A 21,707-nucleotide genomic window follows, 5' to 3' on the forward strand; every position below is an offset into this window, starting at 1 on the left:
CCTGGGTAGGTTCCACTTCCAACCTGTGAGATCATATTTCTGCCTGTTCTGGTCTAGCTGGCGTGGAGAATATATCGCCCCTAGAAACACGTTTGGGGTAGGTGAGCATTAGAGGTTACGAGTTGTGTTTCTTCCCGGCACACAGGGGACATATATAGATGTTTCATGGGAAATATTACTTTACAGGTCACTTTGGAACTTCTTGGGTGAAGCACTACTGTACTTATCAGCGGGATTCCAAACAAATCACCATGGTACCGTTTGACCAAAAGTCAGGAGGAAAGGGGGTGAGTTAATATTTTTTAATTTCATACTTGATTTGCTTGGCTAACAAATACTAATTGTAATACATGTATAAAGTAACACTTGCAGTATTTCACTCTAATTTTCTTAATTTTTAGAGTAGTTCCAGGAGGCATACTACCCTAAAAAGTAATTAAAATAAGACAGTTGTTCTTAGCTCTTAACGTTATATTAGCAATGACATACAACTAAGAAAGATTCTTATATTTCACATATATGCAGCATTAAGTGTGTCAAATTTGTTTCTATCCTAGAAGTTCTTGGATGACCTCATCCTGTAACACTGATTCACATTCCTCTCACTTGGCAGTTTAGATGTTCCAGTTATGTTGCTGTGTAACAGACCACCTAAAAACTTAGCAACTTTTAAAACAATACCAATCATTTTCATATTTCTCACAGTTTCTGTGGGTCAGGAATTTGGTGAGCATTTGGTTGGATGGCTTGGGCTCAGGTTTTTCATGCAGCTCCTGTCAGATGGTGACAATACTTGGAATAGTGTTTGGAGCAACTCAAGGCCAGTGAGAATAGCTTTCTTCTTTTCTCCTGATCTTCCCTCTCCGTCCCTCTTTCTGTAGTCTCAGGGCCTCTCTAGCTGGTCTCTGTGGGTCCTCATAGTATGGTGGCCACTAGACAGCTAAACATTGGAAGAGTGACTATTCCAGCAACGAAAGCAGAGCCTGCATTGCTTTTTAATGATCTACCCTGGGAAGTCTTATCACCTTATCATCTTGTCCTGTTTTTTGAAACCCGCCTAAGCCCACCTAATTTCAGTGGGAGAGGGTGCAGACCCTGCCCATCAATGGGAGGAGGAGTACCAGAGTCACACTGTATGAAGAGTGGATGGGATGGGAGATGTTCTTCTGGCCATCTTTGGAAGAGTCAGTCGAGCTGCATCAGCTCCATGGGTCGCTGCTGTCGGGGGCTCCTTGCTGTTCTTCAACGGTTCTCTTTTCCTCTGGATGCACGTGCTGCATGCGTTTTCTTTTTAGGATCTGTCTTTTCTCTCTGGCTGCTCTTAATATCTCTTCTTTTCACCTCTTCCTCCCCCTTGCCCTTCCTATCCCCCCTCACATTCCATCCTCCTCTTCCTCCTTCCTTGTCTTCTACATTTAATTATCATGTTCCTGTGTGCATCCCCCCCCCCCCATGTCTTTTGTGCTGGGGAATTTTTGGCCTTTCTGGGTTTGAGGATCGTGTCTTTCAGTAGCTTTGGAAAATTCCCACTGATTATCACTTTGAATTTTGTCACCTCCCCATTATTTCTGTTATCTCCTTCTGAAGATATTTAAATGTTTTCAGTAAAAATATTTGTATTTTTATCTCTTTGAATCTCTGGACTCTATTCTGATGTCCCTGGTTCTGTCTTTAAGTAATTTTCAGCTGTGTCTGATCTATTGACAAATTAGTCCTCCCTTGGTATTCCAACCCTGATTCTCTCTGTGGTGCATTTCTGTACAACATGTTGGGTTCACACATGCGTGGGCATTCCAATGTAGGGGCCAGGAGCACTGGTTTTGAAAGTAGACTGCTTGGGCCTGCCCAGATGGTGGCGCAGTGGATAGAGCATTGGCCTGGGATGCAGAGGACCCAGGTTAGAAACCCTGAGATCACCAGCTTGAACGCTGGCTCCTCCAGCTTGAGTACAGACTCATCAGCTTGAGTGTGGGATCATATACATGACCTCATGGTTGCTGGCTTGAGTCCAAAGGTCACTGAGCCCAAGGTCACTGGCTTGAGAAAGGGATCACTGGCTCAGCTGGAGACCCCCAGTCGGGGTACATATGAGAAAGCAATTAAGGAACAATTAAGGTGCCACAACAAAGAATTGATGTTTCTCATCTCTCTCCCTTCCTGGTTGTCCCTATCTGTCCCTCTTTCTCTCTCTCTTTCTGTCTCTGTCTCCCATCAAAAAGATAAAAATAAAACAAGACTGCCGGTCCATAATGTTAAATGATGTTATCATTACTGTTAGCTATTCTGCCGTGCTGCCCCCTTGCTTTCTCCCACTCACACATTTTTTATTTTTTATTTTTCTGAAGTTGGAAATGGGGAGGCAGTCAGACAGACTCCCACATGCGCCTGACCAGGATCCATCCGGCACGCCCATCAGGGGGTGATGCTCCGCCCATCTGGGGCGCCACTCTGTTACAACCAGAGCCATTCCAGTGCCTGAGGCAGAGGCCATAGAGCCATCCTCAGCACCCGGGCCAACTTTGCTCCAATGGAGCCTTGGCTGTGGGAGGGGGAGAGAGAGACAGAGGAAGGAGAGGGAGAGGGGTGGAGAAACAGATAGGCGCCTCTCCTGTGTGCCCTGGCTGGGAATCGAACCTGGGACTCCTGCATGCCAGGCCGACGCTCTACCACTGAGCCAACTGGCCAGGGCTTACTCGCACATTTTTTTGCTGGCTTTCTTTTTCTTAGGCCCCATGGTAGGAGTTTATCAGCACCTTTACTTCCCTCTCTGTATCAAAGCAAGAAAGGCCAAAGCTCCTTTAATGTTTCTTGTTAGAGGTGGAGTTGACATTTAAATAGTCCCAAGAAAACAGACACGTGACAATATCAAAACATAGAGAAATTACAGAGTTATAAGGAATGTTAAAAAATCTGTGTGAGCAGGTATCCCTTGGTCTTCATGAATGGATATAGAGGTAGGCCTGCCTTCCTTGGACCGAGTCATCATCCTTTCCCAGCTCTGAGTCCTTTCAGAGGTCAGCTTCACCAAGGCATTCTCTCACACAGTCTTCATTCTAGGGCTTTTTATCTTGTGCTTTCCTAAACCTTTTTTTATTTATTTTTTATTTTTCTGAAGTTGGAAACAGGGAGGCAGTCAGACTCCCGCATGTGCCCCACCAGGATCCACCCGGCATGCCCACCAGGGGGCGACACTCTGCTCATCTGGGGTGTTGCTCTGTTGCACCCAGTGCCATTCTAGCACCTGAGGCAGAGGCCATGGAGCCATCTTCAGCGCCTGGGCCATCTTTGCTCCAGTGGAGCCTTGGCTGCAGGAGGGGAAGAGAGAGACAGAGAGGAAGGAGAGGGGGATGGGTGGAGAAGCAGATGGGCGCTTCTCCTGTGTGCCCTGGCCGGGAATCGAACCCGGGACTCCTGCATGCCAGGCTGACGCTCTACCACTGAGCCAACCGACCAGGGCCTTCCTAAACCTTTAATGAAGAACTCCGTTTCATTTTCTCTACTTCTTATCACCCATGAAAGTGAAGGGCAGGCCTGACCTGTGGTGGCACAGTGGGTAAAGTGTCGACCTGGAATGCTGAGGTCGCCAGTTCAAAATCCTGGTCTTGCCAGGTCAAGGCACATATGGGAGTTGATGCTTTCTTCTCCTCTCTCCTTCTCTCTCTCTCTCTCTCTCTCTCTCTCTCTCTCTGTCTCCTCTCCTTAAAATGAATAAATAAAATCTTAAAAAAAAAAAAAAAAAGTGAAAGGCAGAGACCAATTATGGTAGCTATTTGGTTCTCCCCAGACTTTAGTAAGACAAGAGTAAACACCTCGTTGGGTTGTTAGGAGGTTTATATGGATGTAAGCTTCTGGGGACAGATCTGGACACATAATGAGCGCTAACTTAGCTTGGTACTGCAATAATTCCTGTGTTTATATCACATCTTACATATTTCTAAATCCTTTTATTGTGCTGAATTATCCAGTTTAATCCAGCGTTCCTCTTTTACAAAAGAAAATTGAGGTTCAGAGAGAGAAGATGATTTCTAAGGCCATACAACTAATGAGTGATAGAGCCAAGACTCATTCCCAGATTCTGGGGTCTGCATCTCCTGATTTTGAGGTCTATAACAATAATAATATATTGTTACATATAATGTATAGATTAATATATTTTAATATTGATAATAATATATAACACATATATAAATAAATAGCTCTTCAAGACATGGCTCTGTTTCTTTAGCTTTAGGGTAGAAGAACCATGAAGAATGCTGTCTAAAGGTGATGTCTTCTTAATTTCTACAGGGGGATCATGTGGTGTCTTTGCATACGTGTTTATACAAAGTTTTCCTAGGGGATAGAGATAGACTTAGCAGAGATTATAGGGTATTTTCTCCTCTTGACATGCTTTTGCTACACCCTTTCTCTCTCTTCACTGTCCTTTTCATTGGGATTATGTTTCTTTAAAATATCTGCTTTTCTTTTAGCTTCAGGCCAGGAGATGTGAGCAGATGTGCTTCATATCCATCCCCTTGGAGACCAGCCCTTGTGTGCGGTGAATTAGGCCTCCTTGCACCTCTAGCCTGAGTTGAGGCACCTCTCTGCAGGAGGTCTGTGGCAGCCCAGAGCTGACTCATCCCTTCCCTTGCTGGAAACCTGTCGTGATTTCCCACTGCTGTCAGGATACAGACCCCAGCCTACATGATCTTGCCCTTGCATCCGTTGAGCCGTTTCCCTTTCCCTCTTGCTCTGCAATTCTAGCCACACTAGCTTCCCTTCAGCTCCTTCAGGGATCCAAGGCCACTGACCACGGCTTTGTACCTGCTCTTCATCCCCAGTGCTGTTCTCCTGGTCTCATCTCACGGGTCCTTCAAGTCTCAGCCCAAGAGCTTCTTGACCAGGTCAAATCCCCTTAATTTAGGCCTTTGTAACACAACCTGCCTTTTTTACTATAGTGTTTGTTATAGTTGTAACTTTTTATTTGTTTGTTTTAATGATTATTATTTGTATTCCCCACTGTTTTAAACCCTCAGTAGTTGAACAGATCATGTTTATAGATTTTTTTTTTCTGGATATGGTATGGTCATCTTTGGAACAGAACCTTTTTCTTTTTTATATTTGACAATATTTTATAGATCCCCTGTTCCTGCCCATTTACCAGGGACACTTCCCAGAAAGCTTGCAAAATAGAAGCCAATCTGTGGTCATTTCAATCTGAAATAGTTAGACATCAACATGGTCAGAATCCCATGTGTTTGGGCGTTCACACTCATGCATTTACACATTGTAGGAGGAGCAGTTCTCAATCTGAGAACTCAATCTTAGCTATTCAGTAAAAAACAATAGATGTAAGGCTTGTGAATATAAACGGTCTCTTCCGAGGTCTTCTGTGTTTTGTGTGCTATTCTGTTATTAGGGCATGGTTAATTTTACCATACGCAGTCACATTTCCTATTATTTCAACAAACCACGCAAGTTTGCTAATTTCCCCCCTAGTTTAGGAAAAGAAAAGATTGGGAGAGGCAGGAGAAACAGGAACCTTACCAAATACTGACAGGACAGAAAGAAGGAATTAGTGCTAGATGATAAAGTGTCTCGTTCCATTGGCCTAATGGAGTGATTCTCAGCAGTAAGAAGAAATAAACTCTTGATTCGCACAATGTGAACGAATTGCAAAAGGATTATGCTGAATGAAGAAAGTCTGACGTAAAAGAGCATTCCATTTCTATGAAGTTGTAGAATGCAAACTTATCTTTAGTGACAGAAAGCAGATTTAGTGTTTGCTGACTGGAGGGATGGATTACCAAGGGACAGCAGAGAACTTTTGTGGGTGATGGAAATATTCATTAACTTATTTGTGGTTATGATTTTGTGAATGTTATAAAGACATCAAAACTCATTAATTGTATACTTTAAACATGTGCAGTTTATTACACATGAGTTATACCTCAAATTATCTGTTAAAACATTTGTTGAGTACCTTTTCTGCTCCAGGGCCTGTTTAGGCTCTGGGGACCTGAAAGGAAGCTAAACCAGACACAGCCCCTTTCCTCAAGGTGCTTCGAGTCTAATGAGGAGAGGGGCGTTATTTGAATCACTGCTCATATCCATGGAGACTGGCAGCTGTGGGCAATGTGCTGAGGGAAGGAGAGGTCCCTGGTGCCATGTGAACGTGTGAGGGGGTTTGACCTGGTCCAGGGCGACTTTGGGGAAGTGACAGTTGAACCACGATCCAAGAAGCTCAGAGTTGGGAGGAAAGGTTATCTTGTCTCAACTCAAGAATCAAACCTACAAATTAAGACTATTTGAAACAGTATCAGCAAGAAATTAATGGAACATGGGTTGATGCTGGACTGTCATGTTCTACCAGTGCTAAAGACATTTGGCTCGAAGTAGAACATGGTTGACAGATTTTCGCTGCATGAGGCTCTTGCCTGAGAAGATTTATGATCAACCTTTTACCTCCTGTGGCCATTAACACTCAGGTTTGAAAAGAGGAAATGACCACTGCTATTCCTGCGGCATGGCATGATTGTCCCGGAGAGGAGCAGAGCCCATATTCTGACCTCCTTTTGATAGTCTGTCTGTTCCCCACAGGGGGAAGACGAGTCGGTCACCCTCAAGTCCTGCACACGGCGGAAAACAGACTCTATCGAGAAGAGGTTTTGTTTTGATGTGGAAGCAGTAGACAGGTGAGTAGCTATCACTTTTCCTAGGAACAAATCTTACTGAATAGGGATTTCTTCTTTTTCCTATCTAGTCAAAACTTTCCGGCCCCCGCGGCCCCGCTTCCCTTCTCCATCCCTCCACTAGTATTCATTTGGGGGTAGACCTCAGGCTTGTTGCTGACTTGTAAGAGGCAGTCGAGCCTCCCTACTCTTTTAGGGTCAGTGCTGAGACACTGGTTGATTGGTTTTATTTTAGCGTGAGGACTTTTTTGTCTCAGGAATGTGTGATATGTCTCAAGAGGTTGAATACATGTTTAAATAAAACTGGCTATTGAACATGACTGTATCAGCAATTTGAGATTTAAAAAAAAAGTTAAATGCTTAATTTTTATAATTTAATAAACTGATTCAAAAGGAATTGCATAAAGGGAAGGGTGGAAGACGTTCATCAAGACGTTCATCCTCAATTAAGAAAAGGACAGCTTACAGTTACAGCGTGTAACCTACCACTGTGTGTGTGCGCCCAGGGAAGACAGCAACCCACTTGTGAAGTCACAGTCTTTGGAGAGAGCTCTGTGTTGTGTTCTCCGAGATTTATAGTCTCATTAAGTTGTACCATTTCATGGTGTTAAGCTAGTTTGACAACATTCCAATTCTTAGAGACACTTTACTTGGCAACAGGTTAATTCTTTCAATGAAAGCCACGTGTTCGGCTTATTTGCGCTGTCTGTTCCAGATCAGCACTGCTAGCACAAAGCCCCTTAAATCCCAGCATGATTCTCATATAATGCCACTTAATTTCTCTGCTTCATTAAACAAAAAAGCCACACCATTTTGTTAAGCCAGTACTTCTACTCTCCCTGGGATGTTTACCTGTGGCCACTTAGCCCTAGCTCTAGAGGTTCCGGAGACTGAGTGCCACCTGGGTGTGGACCTCTGTGTGTGGGCAGGTATGGAATGCCTTCTTGTGCTGTGAGGTCTGTATGCACTGCGGCTGCTGAAGGCTGCTCCAGCTCCCCTGCAGAGAGCAGCCCTTTCGGCCTAAATCAGGAGATCGTGGACACTCACCATGTCTTTTTAGCAGTTTAGTCATTACAACTTTGGCTCTCTAGTCAGGCAACTGGGATCTAAATTTTGACTTTGCTTTAGTAGCTATTGACTTTGGGCAAGTTACTTAATTGCTCTGGGCCTTGCTTTCCTTATCTGGAAAATGAAGCTGGTAATCATACCTAGCTCCTTGAATCATAAGAATTCAAAAAGAAAATACATATAAAAATACTTGTCAGGATGGCAAATAGTAAATGCTCAGCAACTATTAGTTGTTATTATTTATTAATTAGCTCATCCTACATGTTTATCAGACTTGATATTTTATAAGGCTAGATTCTAAATGCAGACAAGTACCGTATTTTTCGCTCCATAAGACACACGGACATTTTCCCCTCCACTTTTTTTGGGGAAAAGTACGTCTTATGGAGCAAAAAATATGGTAAATATAATTTGTAAACAAAGGAAGTGCCCGAGTCCTTCACCGTGTTTGGGACATGAGAGGGGATGGTAATAGAGAACGGTTGTGTAGATGGGTACATTAACCAATAGGTATTGCAAAATGTTTGCATCAAACTAAAATTGCTTAGTTTTGATTTTAAACAGACCTTAAATCAGGATGCTTTACGCACTTCTAGACATCTTTCTTCTCTATTCAAAGCATGGTCTTGAAGGGAATTCATATTGTTGACCTCCAGGAAAGAGGTTAAGAGAATGTGTTTGGAAGTGGAGTCAGTTGTTTGATGCTGGTCAGATGCGTAGTTCCCAGAGAGAGATTGTCGTTGGTTTGCGTGGCTATTTGGAAGAGGATATGCCTCGCACTGCAACTCTCCGTTAGATGGGATGCAAGCTCCATGATGTTTTCTGAAGCTGAATTGTTTTCTGTGTTTTCTTCAGATGTTTTCCCAGAGATTGCAGAGTTGCTGTTTAGGCAATTAAAACTTACCGTGATTCCTCCATCTGATTTCTACCCTTGTTGACACTTCACACCACCTTTCCCCTTTAGTATGCTCATAAAAGCTTTTCACGTCCCAATTATTATATAAGCTGAGAGCTAACGTATCACATTCAACAGACGGAGTGGGTTGGGAAGTCAATTTCTTCTAAGTTGCTGTCTCTTTTTTGGGCATGAAGTGAGGAGTTTCAGTCGTGGTACAGAGTGAGGCTGCTAAATCTTGTCTTCATAAGTGGGTTGTGAGTAGATAGTTATCTTGTATTACTTGTATTTTTTATTTTCTACGTATATAGTGTGGTGTTTTGACACCTTAAAAACTTTTCTGATTAGGGAGAGTCTACCCCTTCCCAAGACCTAGTTGCTTCTAATAGAGAGACAAGGGCTTTTGAAGGTTTATATTTTATATTGGTTAATTGAATAAAAAACTAGATTTATAATTTTTTTTCCTGAATCTGTGTCAGTTTCTTTTCGTGAGAGTGTAGGATAAAATTCCTAAGTGAAAAAGGGACTTCATCTATCTGGGGGATCACTTTGTAAATTATATAATTACCTGACCACTATGCTGTACACACAAACAAATATAAGATTAAATGTCAACTGCAATTGAAAAATAAAATTTAAAAAATAGACTTCATCTAAAAGCAGTATGTAGATTAGTGGTAGTGGTATGTGAATTGCTAATACTTGCTAATATCTTCAGTCACTTTAAATAATTAACTTCACAATGCAGTGTTTTATGGAAATTAATATGCAGATGTAGGGAAAATATTTGTTTAAGCTGAAGAATCATGGTGGTAGTAATCTCAACATCCCTGAATTTGTTTATTTTTAAGAAATTTCTCACAGATGTAGTGAGACACAGTTGTTTTCTCCCAAATATTTTCCAGGAGGGGCCACTGAGCCACATGGGAAATAATATAGAAACAAAAGGCTTCTTTGTGATGCACTGAATCAATGTAGCCTCTTGAGGGGCAGTGTTTTACTTGGGGGAAGGAAACAATTGGAATGCTTTATTTTTTCCAAGACTAGCTGTCTCCAACAGAAGTCCATACATTTGAAGATATTATGTGAAGTGTTAAATGCCCCATCCCCAGCAGAGATGGCAGCAGAGGACAACTTACTAGAGATGATAAGGGTACCAGGTGTCAGGGTTGTAATGGGGACCAAGACAAGCATAGTCCTTGCTTTCGCATAACTTACCTTTCAGTGTAGAATGCATGTGCATGCACGCATGTGCATGCGCACACACGCATTTATGCAATTAAAGGCTAAATATAAATGCCATGGTATGTTGAGTTGAGTGTTCCAGCAAACGTGGAGGACCAAATACTATGGGGAAAATGTAGCAAACCGAGGGAGGGCCCTCACCCTTTTCTTCTTACAGAGAATGATGACATGACTGGAATACCCTGAGTTCATTTCCTCTCTCCTTCCCTCCATCCTTCATTTATTTAACATAACTATATGCCAGAAACTACTGACAGTGGAGATATAAAGCTTAATGAAGCTCTATGAGTCTATTAGACTTTTTTTCTTAAAAGTCATCGTCTGATTTTACTTTCAAACCAAATCTGAGGTCCTTTGACAAGCTTTTCACTAATAGGTAGAGACAACTTTCTTCTGGATCAGTGCCAGCAAGGCACGTCACACCCACTCTCACTTCTGTCTTCACTTTCCCTCCGTGTCCTATGTATTTGCACAGTCTATGAGCTTTTCTTTGTGTTGGTTGACTATTTGTATTATTAGGCATGTTTTGTAAACCTCTGTTCATTTTTGAATATCTGTTTCAGGTAAATACCTGTCTTATCTGTCGTTCTAAGGCAGAATAACATGTTACACAGCTTGTAATATAGTACTTTGTGCATGTGGCTGTTCAGTTTTGTTTTTCATGGCAATGCAATTTTTGAGTTACATTATTTTCCCTTTGGAACTTAGGTGAACTCTTGTGACAGAGACTACAGGAGCTTAATCATGTTAGATGCTATTTAAACTAAAACTTCAAGTACAACACATGATCTGCATGACTATAGAGATAGGACAACCCTCCCCCCAACCCCCCCAAAAATGGACGGTTGGTTAAAGTAAGGGTAGTGGAGGCTAGAAAGATTTATGGAAGATCTGAAAAATCTATTCAAACTATATAATAAGCCACCACCTTTGTTTCAAGTATTTTTTATGGCAGGCTGCATGATGCAGGTAAAAGATCAAAGCAGCCCTAAATTTGACTTTAGGATGTGCCCTTTACCAGCTATGTGAGTTTGGGCAGGTGATTTAACCACATCTGTAAGATGGGGCTTATCATAACCTATCTTGCAAGATTGTTTTGAAGATGGAGTGCATTCATATTTATCCCAGATGCATCCCTGTGTTGGAAAAGGTTGTGCCTTTAATTTTTTTTCTCCCTCTTAAATGCTGAGACTTCATTGTTTTTATGGTGAATCTTAACTGTGGTGGTTGTATCTCTGAGCCTTTCCCCCCCCCACCCATCTCATGGTGTTCCTTTTCCTACAGAGTCATGTTTTCCAGTCACTTATAAACTGAAAGTGAATACAGGTGTATTAAATTTATATGTTTAAGTGGACTACTATTTTCAAAGTCTATGTATACAAGATAAAAAATTTTATGCTCTTCCTTCCAGTTTATGATCTAAAAAGGAAACCATACTAATTTTGAAGTTAAAATAATACTATTACTTCCAGTTTGGTATGTGGTGTGTGTGCATGCACTTATTTCTGTGTCTTTGTGAGATTGGGTGAATATAAGATTGTGTTTTCCCAAAAGGAATCATCTTATGTAACAGACTTCATTTCAGTGTCCAACCTCTAGATGGCAGTTTTGTATATATATTAGTAACTACGAGGCAGTCCAGTTGAAAATTAGCTGTCCTTTATACATTGACAGAATTCGGGGTGTGTGTGTGTGTGTGTGTGTGTGTGTGTAGATTTCTGTAGAAGAAATAATCATGTGAATATTACTTCTTAAGGGAAAAGTATTCTAAATGACTCATTCTTTCTCTAGAAATTCCTTCCTCCCACCCTTTTATGACGGATCAAGCAAGCACGCACAGCTAATCTAGCCTCTGTAAACATCACATTTTACCTTGCACTCTGAAGTGTCAGGCTCTTGGCCTCAGGGACAGTGTATTTGAGGATGGTGAAGAAAAGAGCGTGGTGATTTTGGCTGTGCAGTGTGTGCGGAGAACCAGGCAGTCCTACTGGCCCTTGTGGTGCAATGTGCCTTTATCTTTTGCAACAGATGAAGCCATTTTTCCTGGTTTCCATCTTCCCCTCCCCTCCCCTTCTCACCCTTGTTTGAAATAATATTTGATTTTGCCTTCCTGCTGGTTGGATGACAGCACGGGTCTCAATGCCAATGACATTTCAGAGAGGAAATGGCTTTTTCCTTCCTCAGAGGGTGTTATACTGCTCTGACTTCCATGACTTGGGTGGGGGGAAAGCAGGGGGAAATAAGTTGCTTTCTGGATGACTTTTTGGCTAGTCTGTAAAATAATCTGATTGAAAAGTTCTCGGAATTTTTAGAATTCATGTAGTGTGAACTTGTCATTGAGATTTTTTTATTAGAGAGTATTTGCTGTTTGATTCTGGTTTAAGTAAGAATGGAATGTGGTGGACTGTGATGTGAAATAAGTCAACCATATTTCTGTTCTTTAGTCCGTATAGTGAAATTTGGATTTTATTGATTTGATTTGCTTTCCAATTTCTACATAGAATATATTTTTAAAAAATCTAAGCCAAAATTTTTCTGTTACATAGATCTGAAGAGAGGAGACAGTTTAATCAGTAAATTCTACTTATGTGCATACATGTGTTTATCATGAGATAGAATAGTAATAATTGAAAAAAAAGTATTTGTAAATGAGATAAAATTCTTGAATTAGAATATTTTTCATTGTTTGTTATGAACAGTAGTAACAAGTGCTTGCATTCTTCCTGAGTCTTACTCATCCCAGCAATTAATAATGTTTTCTCCTGGTGCAGTGTATTAAAATTTGTTTACTCCTGTGTCCCTGGTACCTAGCATTATGGCTGGCATGTAATAGGTACTCAAAGTTAGTATTTGTTACATTTAAGAACTAGGCAACGTAATGTGCCAGAGATTTCTTTGTCTGGGCTTGCTGATGTTTTGTGACTTCAGTCTCTGTTACAATGGAAATACAGAAAACTATCTGATATGTTTGGCCATATTTACTCTATAAATCATTATTATTGCTATGGCATTAATTATTTTAGGACCTCTTTGCCCAAGAGGTCAGTGTTGTAGGCTATAATAGGTTATGATGCACTCATTCATTAGGATTAGATCCTTTCTAAATAATTGATTAGAAGCCTGGTTCTATTCTAAAATCTTCTTAAGGGTGTGTGTATGTGTGTGTGCATGCGTGTGAGAGGGAGAGAGATTAGGTAGGTGGAGGAGTTGTGCCTCTTTCCTCCTAAGGAGCTAGTGGCCCTGAATCTCAGGACATATAATGCATGCACATGGGGGCAGTACAGCATTGTGGTTAAGGTGTGGGCTTTGCTTTTCAAGTCAGGCAGACTGGGTTCAAGCTCAGGCTTTGCCACCTACTAGCGTGTGACATGGTGCAAATAATTTCTGAATATCAGTGTTTTTTTAAAGAGGTATAGTGATAGTACTTCATACTTTTATTGTGAGCAATAAATGATAATGCATGTGAAGTCCTTAGCACAGTGCTTAGCCCATAATAAATACTCATTTAATCTTAGCCACAGTTTGTGGGCCACCAATTTGCAACTGCTGTCTCTCTCACCGGGATCCCACCCAGGTTCTCATGGTATAGTATATATTTTTCTTGTGCACAAGGATCTGTAGTGGACAAGAACTTATAGTTCATTATCTCAGAGCATGCATAATTTGTACAGATTCATAACTTTTTATCCAATGATAACACTGGGTCCTGAGCATTGAGAGAAATGGGAAAGTAGCCTCAGTTCTTCCTTTGTTGATGAACTGGAAATGCTTTGCTATGTTTGACATTGAGGTTAACCAGAAACACAGACGCGTGTCATTACTGGCCCTCGTGCGTGAGATGACTTTATAACATGCCATGTTAACCTGGAGTGGAGCTCAGGTAGAGAGAGGCAGAGAAAGACAGACACCAGAAGTTGCAACCTGGAGGTCTGCAGACATGTTTGGTTTGACTTGAGTAGTGTTTGAGGCAACATCTTAAAATTGGAAAAATCTGAAAATGCTTATCTTGCCTTCCCATGAATCAGCTATGTGTAGAGCTGAATGATGGATGCCTCTGCTAGGTGGGGTATGGCCTCTTCACTTGGCTCTAGTTCCCACCTTGCCCTGTTGTTCACCATGATGACAGGTGACAGCTGTCACTTTGCCTTAAACTTGCATTGTTGTTTTTCCCATACAGGGGAAATAATCCTTTGTTCCTATGCCTCTATCAAAAAGTAAAAGTGCAAATGAAAAAACAAAAGGGTTCAGTTTTAATGAAAATGAGACCAAGCCTATTTTTGTCAGGGCAGTAAAGAATTTCTTTTCCAGGTTCACTCTTTTGCTTGGTCTCTATCTAGACATTTGAGTCTGCAGTTTCTTAGACAGACATGGATGAGATGTCATTCTCCAAGTTTGTTCTGCCTGACTTTGGCCCTATTACGTGTAGGTGAAGATCTGCCATATGTTTGTGTACATGAAGACTTACTGAACTTCAAACTCTTGTAACTGTCCAGGACCTGTTAGAAATCAGTTTCCCAGTAGCACATTAGAAGCAAAGGGCCTCTTCCTTTCTCCGGCACTGGGCACGGCTCCTTCACCTGTGGATGGCAGCCCATTCCCCAAGCTTTCATCATCTCCCTCTGTCTTCCTATGTAAACATGGTGAGACAGGTTTCAAACACAGGCTGTGAGAACGTGTGTTTCTGTGGGTACCACAGTCCTCTTTTTACTCTGAACTTGACCCTTATGTGTACTGTAATGTGGATAGAAGCTGGGAACAAACTCTTGCCAACTGAAGATTTATAGTTATGAATGAGCAAACCCTAGCTCTTTGGAGGTTTATTTAAAAAGAACAGTACTGTTAGATTCTGAGTGTGTTTGTTTCAGTGGGGTGGAGTTAGTAATAGCATTTCCTTGTCCAGTAGGAAGTGGGTAAATTGCCAAGCCACTGAGATCACTATTGTTGACTCAGATTCAGGAATATGATTAGAGTAGGAAGCTGTCGAGTAACCCTGGAGTCAGGGCTGGTTGTGATTCTGCTTGCTCTTGGCTGATGAGAAGGCTCTGAGCTGACATCAGTGATCCCAACTCCACGATGTTCTGCTAAATGATGTATGGCTTTCTGTGGGCTTTTTTCAGAGGCCAGAGTGGGGGAGAGATGGTGGTAGGCAGCAGATTGCCCTGTGGCAGATGAATAACTGATTTCTGCATTGCCCTTATAGTATGAGAGGCGGGGCCAGTTTAGAGAAAACTGCAGATCCTTGATCCTGATCCTCCAGCTGATCCAGATAGAGCACTAACCAAGGGCTGAGGCAGAGTGGAAAGGAGGTGCTGTGTTTTACATAGAATCTTAGGATTGAGCTCTAGAAAGGATTGTATGTCTTATGTCCCTTTTCTTATCTGGTGGGTAGAGGGAGGTCCTTGGCAAATTTTCTAGAATTGGCTAAAGACTCCTTCTTTGTCTTTATCAATTATCAGGCATTAATTCCAAAGGGAGGGGGAAGCAGGGCACTTGCTGCTTCACTCAGGAGGAAAAAGGAAACGGCTGTGATGTCAGAGCCTGTGTATCACTTCAGCCCTCCTCCTAGCTGGCTTTGTGGTAGGAGTGTGATTTTCAGGGCTGTGGATGAGTGCATTGGGGTTGGGGCCATTAGTATCAGAAGTGCCTGTGGCTCTTTTCCTTTTTAAACTATACACACCTACCCATCCATCTCCCGCCATAATTTTGATCCTATCCCACCCTTGTTATCTGCTTCCCCCTTCTTCCCGCCCTGTTTGCCCTTGTGATGTTTAATTTTGGGGAGCATTTACTCTGTGTCTGACACTTTGAAATGTCTTATACATCTCCCATTTAATCTCCACAACAACCCCATGAGGCAGGCACTCTTTTTATCTGCATTTTAAAGAAGAATAAGCATCAATTACAGCAGGGAAGCACTGGAGTCAGGATAACTGGGGAGCCTGAAGTTATTTCAAAGCAGTTTTTTACTGAAGTGTAATCACAGTAAGATGCCCAAACCTGAAGTCTGTATCTTAATGAACACACACGCACCCGCACCCACCCTCACAGCCTCAGGCCTTCTGCCTTTACAACTCCCAGATCAAGTTTCTGTCACCCCAGCAGGTTTCCTTGCGTCCACACCCCACTCATTGCCTTTGCCCCTTCCCCAAGATGAAATTGCTGCTCTGCTGTCTGTCACAGGAGATGACTTTTGCCAGTGTTTGAACATCATATAAATGGAATTATACCATTTGTAGTCTTTCGTATCTAGCTTCTTTCCCTCATTGTTTTGTCTGTGAGATTCAGTCACGCTGTTGTGTGTAGCAGTAGTCCTTTTTTACTGTTGTATGATGTTTTATTGATTAAATAGACAATTTATTCTCTTATTGATGTATCCTTGACTTCTTGTTTTTACAAATTTGGTCATAATTACACAAAACTGTGATTGTTCTTGAATGTGTCTTTTGGACACATTCAAGCGGACAGAAGTATGCACTTATTTCTCTTGGGTATATATCTAGAGGTAGAATTGCTAGGTCATTGCGTGGGTGTTTGTTTAGTTTTGTTTGGTTTTATCAGTTTAGTTTTCTACCAGAATGTATGAGAGTTCCGGTGGTTCTACATTCTTGTCAGGGCTTGGTTTTGGTGGTCTTTGATGAGCTCCATTCAGAAGGGTGTTGGTTATATTTCATTGTGGTTTTCATTGCATTTCTCTGATGAGTCATCATGTTAGGCCCAATTTTTTATGCGTGTTGGCCGTTTGTCCTCTTTTATGAAGTGCCTATTCAAGTCTTTTATCTATTTTATTAATTGGGTTCATTTTTTTTTTCTTACTTATTTGTTGGCATTCTTTACATATTCTGGGTAAGAGTTTTATTGGAGATATAAATTACAAATGTCTTACTCAGTAGTTAGTCTTTTCATTTTCTTAATGGTATCATTTGATGAATGGAAATTTTTCATTTTGGTGAAGTCTAACTTATCTATATTTTTTCTTTATGATTAGTGCTTTTAAAATTTTTTTTTTAAAAATCATTGCCTTTCCATCTCTTAGGCTGAAAAATATGTGGAGAACCACTGCTATAGAAAATAAGCCATCATCAAATCAGATACTATTGGATTCTTGATTTTTGGATTGGCCTTCAAGTTACAAAGCACTCTGGGTTTCACAGAGCCCTTATTGTTTGAGCTCTTGGAGCCTGTGCAGGGGCTCACTGTGGTACTTGCAGGAGGGCCCAGTCCATTTTGGTGGCAGAGGACTTGGGTTGTCAATGTGAGTTGTCTGGGGACTGTGGCACCTTCACATTTGCTGTGGCTTTCTGTGCAAGGGTGAAGCATTATATTGCTGGGTTCGGATCCTGGCTCTGTAACTGTGGGCAAGGTACTTAACACATTTTAGCCTTGTTTTTCTCCTCTGCCAAATGGGATAATGAGAATATACTTATCTCATGACATCGTTATGAAAATTAAATGAATTAATTTATATATAGTGCTTAGTGCATGGCATCTGGCACATAGTGTTGCTTTATTCTTGTAGCTCTTACTTCATTATGGTGTTTGATAGGATCACAGTTCTTTATAGAACTAGAAAGAGTTTTGATCATTGATTCCATTACTCTTTCAATGTGTTATATTTTTTCCTTCCTCGTCCCACAGCACACACTTCTAGGTAGTTCTCTGTCCCTCTTCTTCTCTCTCTCTACTCTGATACATTTGAACATGAAGTAAATTGAGACCACATATGAAAGTGTGCTATCTTTCAGGGACTGACATGGAAAGTGTAGAATCATTAAGAGTTTTACTTCTTTTATTTTGTTTTAAGGGGTGATGGCTAATAGGGCCACAGGGCGAGTAAACATGGAAGGAACGTTATTGCTTGATTTCAAAATAAGGGAAGTTGACCCATTTACCTTGGCTCCAGGAAATCCATACATAAGAGATCTGTGTACCAGAGGTTTAAATTGTAATGAAGGAAAAAAGAACTTGGAGCTTGAAGGGCTATTTTGTAGACCCCTAGAAAGGACTGTGATCCAGATGTACCTCCACAATGCTGAGAGAAAATGATCTGAACTTGGTGTGTTAGGATTAGAAACAAGTGGGTTAAATCTACTTTATTCACTTCTCTATCACTTATGGAAAATAACTAGTATTTTGATATTTCTTCTTAAAATGAAAACAAATCCTGTTGACTTCCCTGGTTACTAAGATCAACTGGCTCACCCTTCACAGCCTCTGCATTTGTCTGAACTTTCTTTTTGTGGCCCTGAGTAGAAATTTCACACTGTGTGCCATGAAGTCAATGTGACATTTGCAAGGTCCCTGAGATCTTGGTACGCTAGGCACTATTGTGGTCTCACTGTTTGCTGGTGAGCACCTAGCAGGAAATGTTGGAGAACATTGTCTACGTGATTCCAGGGTAGAGAATAGGGTGTCTTTGCTCTCCAGGGCAGGGAGAACAGGAAGGAAAAGGTGGGGGTGGGTGGGCAGCACATGGCTGTGGGCCTCAGACCTAACTGTACATCAGGATCACCTGGGGAGTTGGTTAAAATCCAAGTTCACAGGCCTTGCCCAGAAATTCAGTTTCAGTAAGGTGGGGTTGGGCTAGGAGTGTCCATTTTAAGGAAATGCCTGATTCTGAAGTCAGTGGTCCAGGAACACTTTAAGCAGGACTCAAAAATCAGGTCCAGGATTGCGAGTTCTGCAGTGGACAGTAGCTTTGTACTCTTTTAGTTCTAAAGCCTTAACACTTTGTGCTCAGCTCTTTGAAAGGTGGAATGGTAGAATAAATTCACTATGTCCCCAAGTGATAGGGTCATCTCTGTGGACTGGTGGCTGCCAGCACTGTGCAGACACCCAATAGGTTTTGCATACTGAGTTGGCTGATGGTGGGAAATGGGCACTTGGGTCTGAAAGGAGAATTTCTGAGAAGAAGAGGGAGAACCCTGGCAGGGGCTGGTGGAGAGAGAGGAGTTGTTATATCTTCTTGTTTGTGTCAGGGTTCCAGTGCCTATTGCGGTCTTTGTCAGAATGACTACCCTCTTGGGAATGAGTGTCTGTACTATCACTTGCCTTTCATGCTCAACGCGCTGTCTCTTCCACCCATATACACTCCCTGCCCCCCACCCTGCTGCCTCTCTCTCTCTCTCTCTCTCTCTCTCACACACACACACACACACACACACACACACACTCATTCACAACCTCACACATTTACACCCCCACACCAGTGTAACTCAAATCCCCAACCCCTCTGTACTTAAATGTTTATATCTTTGAAAACTTTTTTTTCTTAAGAGATATCGAGGGATGATCAATGAAAAGAAGCATGTGTTGGCCCTGGCCGGTTGGCTCAGTGGTAGACCGTCGGCCTGGCGTGTGGAAGTCCCGGGTTCGATTCCTGGCCAGGGCACACAGGAGAAGCGCCCATCTGCTTCTCCACCCTTCCCCCTCTCCTTCCTCTCTGTCTCTCTTTTCCCCTCCTGCAGCTGAGGCTCCATTGGAGCAAGGATGGCCCAGGCGCTAGGGATGGCTCCTTGGCCTCTGCCCCAGGCGCTAGAGCGGCTCTGGTTGCAATGAGCGATGCCCCAGAGGGGCCCCCTGGTGGGCAGAGCGTCGCCCCCTGGTGGGCGTGCCCGGTGGATCCCGGTCGGGCGCATGCGGGAGTCTGTCTGACTGTCTCTCCCCGTTTCCAGCTTCAGAAAAATACAAAAAAAAAAAAAAAAAAAAAAAAAATAGAAGCATGTGTTATATTTAAAATATGTTCAAATAGGTCTAGAATTCCCTGGAACCACGGGAATAAGCCAGCAGCAGTGGTTATTGGTGGGTTGATGACCAGGCCTGGTGCCTTGGGGCCCAGGCCGATGGTGCTCGGGTCTGGCGGAGCCCCCTGTGTCTCAGTGCCATGCTGCTCTGCCGTCCTCAGCAGTGCTGTGGACTCAGACCATAGCACGATTCGGTTCTTGCACAGTGCACCTCTTCCTCCTGTTTAGGCTTTCTCAGATTTTAAAGATGAGGATTTACATAAGCAGTTCTTAACTTTTTTGAGGGTTGCAGTCTTCTTTGATAATCTGATAGTTTGAATTGTTTCTGCAGAAAAACACGCAGACCTATCATTCTGTGTCGTGAGTGTTTCTTTAAGGCTCACCTTCATCAGGGTCTCTCTACCTGGGTCCATATCTGTGTATTCCTTTCTCCGCAGGCCAGGGGTTATCACCATGCAGGCGCTGTCGGAAGAGGACCGGAGGCTCTGGATGGAAGCCATGGATGGCCGGGAACCTGTAAGTACAATTCAGGGAAGTAGAGCAGGAATAAAGGTCCTGAGTTGTTTGTTGCTTCCCTAGCATGGTGATTGTTGCTGGTACTCCAAAGCCCTGGGGGTCTCCAAACGAATGTCCCAGAGCAGGTTGTTTTTTATTCCTGGGCTGATGATGTCTGTAGACATAGATCTTGCTTCTGTTTGGGTGCTGCCCCTGAGCTTCGGCCTCTCTGTCTAAGGTTAGGTTCTGCATGACACTGTCCCAGAAGCCCCCCCTCACTGAGGCAGTTGTGGGACTCCCCAGTCTCCTGGAGGAGTCAGAGTTCAGTTTGGTTTACTGAATATCTATTGATGCTGCCATGAAGTAGGATGCAAAGCATTATTTCAGTCTTATTTGAATGCGATAAATGATCATAAAATGTGTCCAAGTTATGCAGCATCTCTTCTCAGCCCCTCTGGTTCAGCCTCCCTTTGCCATCGTGAGCCACATTTCCTTATGTGCAGTGGGATTGATTATCAGGGTTGCTGGAAGGGATGAAGTCTGGTCATGTGATCCATGCTCCCATTGCAGAGATGCTGGCCTGTGCTAGGTGATGTAATCTTGTGGTTTTCCTGCATCTTGTGACATGTAAAACCCACGTAAGAACCCTTGGGAAGTCCCTCGAGTCAGAGTATTCACCTTATCTTGATGCCACAGATATCAACTTCAGTGCTCAGCAGATTTCAAAGTTGCAGAAATCCTAGCAGGGGTCCCCAAACTTTTTACACAGGGGGCCAGTTCACTGTCCCTCAGACTGTTGGAGGGCCACCACATACAGTGCTCCTCTCACTGACCACCAATGAAAGAGGTGCCCCTTCCAGAAGTGCGGCAGGGGGCCAGATAATGGCCTCAGGAGGCCACATGTGGCCCGCGGGCCGTAGTTTGGAGACGCCTGCCTAAGAGGATGGTTTACCCATGTCCCACCAGTAAAAGAGAAAAAGAATTCACACTGTCAGAGGGACAGTAATTATTACTTGCAAAAGCAGTATCCAGAGATGGAAATACATGCAAGGGACAATTGGCCATGGCTTTCATTGACTGTAGAACTCTCTGTGTCAAGCTGGGGATCCAACATAGATGATTCCAGTTTATTTGTGTGTCTCTCTCAGCCTCCCCTGGTCACGTGATCTGTATTGATTAATATACCTTTCTACTCAGCTATTTTTTATACAAATATGGAGCTCAGTTCAGTCAACCAAGCATAAACAAATAACTGGTGTTTGTATAACATCTAACAACAGAGAGTGCAATTTAAAGAATTATTTAGCCTGACCTGTGGTAGCGCAGTGGATAAAGTGTCGACCTGGAATGCTGAGGTTGCCAGTTCAAAACCCTGGGCTTACTGGGTCAAGGCACATATGGGAGCTGATGCTTCCTGCTCCTCCCCCCTTTCTCTCTCTCTCTCTCTTTCTCTCTCTCTCTCCTCTCTAAAATGAATAAATAAAAAAAAATTTTTAAAAGAATTATTTAAAGATTTTGACCCAGTTTGCTAAACTTTAAGCATTATTTCTCTCCTGGGCTAAAATATGATATTCCTGATTTTCCTTCAATATA

At 42.5% G+C, this 21,707-nt stretch overlaps 1 protein-coding gene across 2 annotated transcripts in view; it reads left to right on the forward strand.

Annotated features, from left to right (window-relative positions):
* Positions 1-21,707, forward strand: part of ARHGAP26 (Rho GTPase activating protein 26) — a 488,882-nt gene that overhangs the window by 168,018 nt on the left and 299,157 nt on the right. For both annotated transcript variants that reach the window (XM_066272835.1, XM_066272836.1), the window contains exons 9-11: positions 187-287; positions 6,580-6,674; positions 20,057-20,135. In XM_066272835.1, coding sequence (XP_066128932.1) covers positions 187-287; positions 6,580-6,674; positions 20,057-20,135 — 275 coding nt within the window. The remainder of the gene's footprint in view (positions 1-186; positions 288-6,579; positions 6,675-20,056; positions 20,136-21,707) is intronic.

The sequence above is a fragment of the Saccopteryx bilineata genome, chromosome 4 (genome assembly GCF_036850765.1).
Source record: "Saccopteryx bilineata isolate mSacBil1 chromosome 4, mSacBil1_pri_phased_curated, whole genome shotgun sequence".
Lineage (NCBI taxonomy): Eukaryota > Metazoa > Chordata > Mammalia > Chiroptera > Emballonuridae > Saccopteryx > Saccopteryx bilineata.